The sequence below is a fragment of the Fragaria vesca genome, linkage group LG3 (assembly GCF_000184155.1).
Source record: "Fragaria vesca subsp. vesca linkage group LG3, FraVesHawaii_1.0, whole genome shotgun sequence".
Classification (NCBI taxonomy): Eukaryota; Viridiplantae; Streptophyta; class Magnoliopsida; order Rosales; family Rosaceae; genus Fragaria; species Fragaria vesca.
The window spans coordinates 13427769-13435146 of record NC_020493.1 but is presented as its reverse complement, the minus strand read 5'-3'; the positions used below and the strand labels follow the sequence as shown (position 1 = coordinate 13435146).

Below are 7378 nucleotides of genomic sequence, written 5' to 3'. Positions count from 1 at the left end.
TACGTTTGAACTGACGTATCACGACATGTGTGACAGAGTAATGTCTCATTTTAGACTTTCTTATGATTAAGGCATTGGAAGAGAGGAGAATTTTTAATCTTATGGTAAAGTGATTAAATTATATACTCTCTTAGACTTGAGAAAGTGATGGAACGAAAACGATCAAAGGAATTGACCAAAAAAAAAGAAAACGATCAAGGGAGGAGTACTACATCATAAGAGGTTGGCTTTCTGAGATTACTATCGCTCTTATAATTAAGTGCCGTTATTCACAGTAGTATATGAGGCCCATGAGACTTCAGTGGCCAGGAAACCTGGCTGGAAATAAGAATCAACATCCCATGAAGAAACAACAGCTAGTTTTAAACAAATAGGAAAACGAAATGGAGCTTCCTTCCATGAAACATGAACTAGATTTTATACATGGTGGTGCTAATTTAAAAGTCTACTCGGACATAGTTAAAAATAAAAAGAGGTGGTGGTGGATGAACATAAAACATAAGGTTAACCTAAAATGGGTACTTGTTACTCTTCCCTAAAAGTGATCAATTACGAGTCCAAACTGCAGTCATTCTTCTTCTTCTTCTTCTTCCTTTGAACCATTTTCCCTCTCCTCTTGCATTTCAATCATGGTTTTTGCACCATTGCTTGTGACCGGGGACCCATTTGGGGCACTTGGGACTGAAGTAGGTTGAGGCCACCCTAGAGTTCAAGAGCTCAACAATGGGTGCAAACTTCACACACCTTGGGGTCTTGTATTGGTTAATGGAAGCTCCCAAGCTTATGGCATAGTCCATCAGCTTGTCAAAAGTCCCAGCCTCTACAATCTTGATCTCAAGAGGTCCGATCGACTTGTCGGAGGCTCGGCCTTGGCGGTACACACTGTTGAGTGACTCCTCAATGGCCAAGCAGCAGTCCTCAAACACTGAGGGTGGGATCGGAGTTGTGCCATTTAGGCTAAGCTCCCAAAAGAGGACATAGTGGCCTGGAATTTTTGAAGTGTCAGCATAGCTAGTGTACTCTCCCACATTTGCATCAAATGGCACCAAATGAGTCACAGCATTCTTCACAGCATTTTGGAGCTCAACCTCATCAGTCTTGTCTGAATCAATGCTAAGGACCACGTTTTTCCTGCAGATGAAGTTGAATTGTGGAGCCTTGTTCTTGAACCCGGCCACTCTTAGCAAATCACCAACTCTGTAGCGGTAAAGCCCTGTAACATAAATAGCACCAAATCCATTTTAACCACCAACCCAAGTCACAAATATTACAAATTAAACTGTTTAATGAAAATTCCAAGAGAAGTAAATTACCAGCATAGGTTGTGACCACAAGCTCATATTCTTGTCCTAGCTTCACATCAACAAGATCCACCAGCTGTAGCTGCTCCTTCTCAGTAAGCGATTCGGGTACAGAGACCGAATCGGAGTTGACCCCATTGTTTCTGTTAACAGGGAGGAACTCGAAGTAGCACATAGTGGGAATGAGGGTGTAAGAAACCTCACTGGGTTTGCACATTGGGTTGAGATTGACACCAAAATAGCACTCAGAGGAAGCATACATGGTGCAAACCAGAGGAAGCCCATTGCTGTAGTAATCCAAAGTAGGAATGTACTGTGACATAGTGCCAGTCACTATGACATCCACATACTTTGTGTTAGGCCACAGCCTTGTTATGATCCCTTGCCATGATTTCTTCCCACACTCAGTGGCAATGAAACCGGCTAGCTTCGGGTCCGGTTTGAGGATCTTCGAGACTGAATCCCGGACAGAGGGGTCGGTGATTTGGGAGTTAAGAGTCCCGGATTCTATGTCCTTGCATAGAATAGACCAATGCTTCTCGAGAAAGCGAATGGCTCGGATAAATCCGGAGGCGAAAACAGCGCCTACTCGGAGGACTTCTTTGTTCTGGCAAAGGCCACAGAGCAATTGGGAGTACATGCTTTGGTAGGAGTCAGGGCAGAGAATGGTCTCATTTGGGCTGGTGTAGTTTGTGTAAGGGTCATAAGGCCTTTGCTTGAAATGAGAGCTTTTGTAATAGCTAGTGAGGACTGGACGAGCCACAAGGCCCCCAGGAGTTTTGGCCTCAGATTTCACGAACAAAAAGTACATTCCCTTCCCAGTTTCTAGTTCAGGCACGTATTGGCTCATCACAGGCATCAGTAGGCTATAAAGCAGTGACCTCCTCTCCAGCTCTTCTTCAATTGTTGGCATCAACTTCCTCTCACCTCCAGACGTCCCAGAGCTACATGGAAAAACACAAGGCCATATATTTAGATGAAAATCAAAATGATACCAAAAACAGAGGACGAAAAAAAACTCAGAATTTCGAGGTATAATTCCAAACCTTGTCAAGAACTCCGAAATGGGTTTTGAGCAGAGGATTTGGGAAGTATCGCCATTTGCGATACGGTTGATGTCCGGCTGGATGTGGTCGTAGGTGATCACAGGCATGAGTTTCTTGAAAGTCTCACGGTCAGTGTGACCATTGAGGCCGTGTCGCTGCAGATACTCAACATGAGCATTTGCTGCTAGGATTTCACTAAGAACACGCTTCTGAACCTCATCAGCGTTTTCTGTGACACTCTCAATGAACTTGAGAGCCTTCTCGTTCTTCTCTTTCAGAGAGTTTTTGGGAGCTTCAGGCATGGTTGGTGTTTTGAAAACAGCGATATGAGAAAGAGATGGGTTTGATAGTCTGTGAGATATAGAGAGAGGGAGAGAGAGAGACAGAGGAGAAGAGAGAGTGATGGAGATGGCTGCAATGAAAACCGAAGTGATGGTTTTTGGTGTGGGGGAAAAGGAAAGACAGAGGGAAGTATATATAGAGCCAGGAATGGAGCAGAGAGAGGGGAATGGGGATTAGAAAGTAAACAGCATAGTATTCTGGAGGGCAGAAGCGTCAACATGCAGCCTGGGTTTATCATTTTGTTTTTCTTTTCCGAACATGCTTATTTGACACATAAAAACATGGAGTTTCCATGCAGTCCAACTATCTCATCGGCCGGAACTTCAATGGTCAGAACGACTATGTCACAGTCACAACTCACAATGACCTATTTTACGGCAAGCAAGCCAAATATAAAACCTTCGATAACTATGCCTTTCACGTTAGCAATACTTAAAAACTTCATGAAAGGCGATTTCTCAATATTCCGATAAGTTATATCATGGGCCATGAACAATTTTTGTTCTTTCTTTGCCTAGTATTCCGGCAATTTGCTTACACATATGGTAAAACAGCATTTGCAGCTTGGTCACTCACCATCTTCAAGAAAGAAGATAGCTAGGATGGCCTTAAATTTTGTTAACAGAGCTAATTGGTTGGAGGAATGCTCACATCCTCATTAACTTCAATTGTAGATGGTTAGAACATGATTATAAACAACGTACGACATGGTATGCTGACACATAAAAATGTGTCGTATGCTTCTCATCGATGTCTTCTATCAAAGCCTTAACTAGAAATATTTTCATTTTGATATGATGATGATGATGATCGATGTTACATGATCGATGTTACATGACTAATACTAGTCGCCTAAATGCACTGTATTTGTATCTTCCTAGATAAGGTGTATTTGTTATTGAGAGCTCTATTTATCGATCATATTCACTTACTCCTCGGTCTCCCCTTATGCTATTACTATTCTCAAAGGTCAACAATAAGTTGAGGACGAATTATATTATTAGAAACCTAAACCCTAAACCCTAAACACCGAATATTAGAAGCCGGCACCTCCTTAAATTTTTTTATTACGGTAAATTTTTGTTGGTATTATATGGAAAAGATCTATTCCTCAACAATCTTTTTCTACATATGGATGATAAAGGAGCTCTTCTAATGAGAACCTATATAATGAGAACTAGTTGAGGACTTTTCGGTTTATGGTTTAAAAAACCATTTTTCAATCAAATTTTGGTATTTCATCCGTTCAATTTTTGGTCTATATGAGTATATCATTTCTACAAAATTTCAGCCAAATTGGTGATCGTAAAGGTAACAAACAAAATCAAATTAATGGACGAACCAAATCAGTCAAACATGAACATTTCAAGTTCATAATAGGTAAATCACACTTATGAATGTCTTAACAATTTTCAATATGGCTGAAATTTTGCATAAATAATCTGCTCATAAATACCTATAAACTGAACGGTTAAGATGTAGATATAAGATCGAAAAGTAGGATGAACCGAAAAGTCATCGACTAGTTCTCATTATAGAAGTCCTTATTAGAATGACTCCCTGAATGATAATACCAGTAACGTTCACCTCATTACTAGCTATTCTACATGCATGGTTGTACTTTAGACATTTGTTTATCGGCAAAAGAAGAGAACGTTACAGAGTTCATTATAAAGAAAAAAAGAAAGATAGAACATAGTTAATATAGTCTTTCTTTAAAATGAAAACAAAAATTTCTAGTACATTAGAAAGTAAATTTTGGAAGCTTAGGTGCAATTATCTAGGTGATGACATTGATTTAGTTATAAATCATGTTCAACGTGTGATAGTATATTTCATGAATCATATAGTTTGTCGATATATATATATATATATATATATATATATATATATAGAGCTAGTACGTGTTTGAATATGTAAACTTCACAAGTTATTTTGATATACGGTGCTTTATAATTGGAATATATGTGAAATCACTTTTTTATTGGAATTATTTCTTGAACGTCTCTTTAACCTATGCGTTGTAGAATGTTCCATCCTTCAAGAGGGTCTAGAGATCAAATTAAAACTACAAATACAAGCAAATTAAAGTTAACCTAACACTTAGACACTTAGTCACGGGCAAAGAGCTGAGCCTTTTTAATAGGCTGAGTTTTCCCATCCCATTTTCAAAAAAAAAATAAAAAAATGGTTAACCTAACACTTAGACACTTAGTAGTGGATCGGAGAAAAAATAGACAGTTAACTGAAAGCTGTTTACACCATTTAATGTTGTTTACTTCTTTCAAATAGAGTTTAGACCCAATCAATGCACGAAAACTCCGGCATACTGCAATAGAAAGCCGCAATTAAACTTCCTTTAATTTCCTAGCTTGGAGATTAATCAGATTATCCACCTCGTTCACACTAGCTAATACGTGATTAGATATATATATATTTACTAAAAGCAGATGATAAAAGCACACGTCATTATCGAACTTAACCTTTCAAATGCTACATATATAGTGAGAAAACGATGCAGCTTGGCCTCCTCATCAAGTATATAGTCTTGACTTTATCCTTACCCGTTTTTCTTTATGGAGTTGTTAATCCTTTGTATCTTTTAATGTAAACTTTTTGATGACCAGAAGAATGAAGCATAGTTTGGGCACTTCCATATCTGGTTCTGATCACGTTGGCATTTGGTCGACCTTTTTAATAAGTTGGGTAATTAACTATCCAGTTCGATGCCTACTACATGGTAGACACTAAGTTCATTGTTGCAATACTAAAATTAGTAGGGGATACACACATAAGCCTCACTCCTCAAAATAAATGAGAATTAACCTAATCAAATCGACAATCGATTGGCATACACCATCTTTTTTTTCCTTTAGAATAAAAATTGGCATACTAGCTCGTTGGTTGGTACTTTGGTAACATATAGATCATCATCTAGACATATGTTTGATGTCAACATATGTTTGTCATAGTAACTAGAAGCTTTTGCATCATAATTTAAGAGCATCATCTAGACATATGTTTAATGTCGACAAAATTAGTTGAAGTATTTCATCAAGTTTTGTTTTCATAACTTTAACGCGAAAGAAAAACTAATCAAGGAGTAGCTATATATATACATATATAATGTTCATTGTTCAGCATAAACACACTGATATTATCTCTGAATATATACTTAGGGGGATCATTTTGACAAAACTAATTAACTAAGGAAAACCAGAGAACGAAACCCTAGAGACGACGAGGAAGAAAAAGAAAATAACCCTACTTAAGCTGACGCGAGCAAAACATCATCGATTAGCCCGGAATGTCTCGTGCTGACCCACGTGTCATCGCCCCACCTGAGGCGTCCCTTGTCTCGCCCGCCATTTTGCCCATAAACCCAGCCTCACGTGTCGCCCGCGGAGGCGCATTGACCCGCCAAAAGACCCGACCGGCAGTGTGATCGAACGGCCAGGAAGACAGCACAATCTGCTTCGAACGCAAAAACGGTCACTGGGAAAACGCGAAGGAAGGAGGCCGGAGAGCGGGGGGCCCACTGGCTGGAGGGTGGTGGTGGGAGGGGAGGGGGTGGAGGCGGGTGCACCGAGGAGGCAGGTAGGGCCGATCCCAGGTGGGGAGGGCATAGTGCTCCGTGCGATCTCGTGTGAGTGTTTGGGTTTTGTGTTCGGGATTTTGGGGACTTTGTTGATCGATGATCCAGTGAGAGAGAGAGAGAGAGAATGTGTGTGTTAATGCAAATCTACATATCATCGGCCGGAGGAGTGTACGTGGTGCCTGTGTGGGAGACATAGACGCTAATGCAGATCTTTGACCGTTGACTTCTCCCTTTCCTTATATTATCGCTCATATTTCATTTTGTTCCTCTCGATCTTTTTGTTGTTTTAACATCTCGAGAAGAAAAAATGGGGGACGAAGAGACCATTAAACTATGATCTGCAGTGCAAAAACAATCGGGGATTGGCAAAATAGTATAATAATTAACCTTCATACCAATCCGAGCTCTCTATCGTATGCAGCGGATTGTTGGGACAAGTTACCTAAGCTGTCAAGGGATTCTGTAGTTTTAACTTTTAAATGGTTGTGTCCTGATTTTGAGTTTGCCGCCTCATATACATGTTGAATCTTTAGTTAATGTATCCCTGATAGTTTTACATGTATATCAATGTTGAAATGAGTTGGATCCAAAGAGATATGGTAGTAAAATCTAAGGTATGTATGCAATGTTATTAGTGTCATCGCAAACAACTTTGATATTAATTTATGAAAACCAAGAGGTGTTTTGGGTATTAATCAAACCAAGACTTTCTCTCCCAGATGATTCATCCGCATTCGGGGTAACACATATATTCAACTCGAAAAAGGAACTTTACTTTAGCACCAAGGTACATGCATGCATGGTTAAAATTTCTCAATGATAGCATATCTAATTGTTTTATGTACAGATAGATATTCATTTAGGTACGTAGTGAAGTGTCTATAAAAAATCTGCATGGACAACTATATATATACTACGTAGAATGAATGATGTTCACATTGTTGAATCATGTTAATGAGATCTGCGGGGGCAGATATATACTTTCACATGAAGATCTTGTAAATGGCATGGCTAGTTAGGCAGATAATGAAAACCGGCCACTTTGTTTAATTATCGACGTTTTAATATATAATTAAGTAGCCAAGCAGTAC

The 7378-nt window shown here is 39.3% G+C and overlaps 1 protein-coding gene across 1 annotated transcript; it reads right to left on the bottom strand.

Annotated features, from left to right (window-relative positions):
• Nucleotides 1–297: 297 nt before the first annotated feature.
• On the bottom strand, nucleotides 298–2751 carry LOC101313488 (indole-3-acetic acid-amido synthetase GH3.6-like). Its single transcript, XM_004294267.1, has 3 exons — nucleotides 2348–2751; nucleotides 1314–2245; nucleotides 298–1213 (listed from the first exon to the last, which is right to left on the bottom strand). The coding sequence occupies exons 1-3, from the start codon at nucleotides 2647–2649 to the stop codon at nucleotides 624–626; spliced, it is 1824 nt and encodes a 607-aa protein (XP_004294315.1). The 5' UTR covers nucleotides 2650–2751; the 3' UTR covers nucleotides 298–623.
• Nucleotides 2752–7378: the final 4627 nt, after the last annotated feature.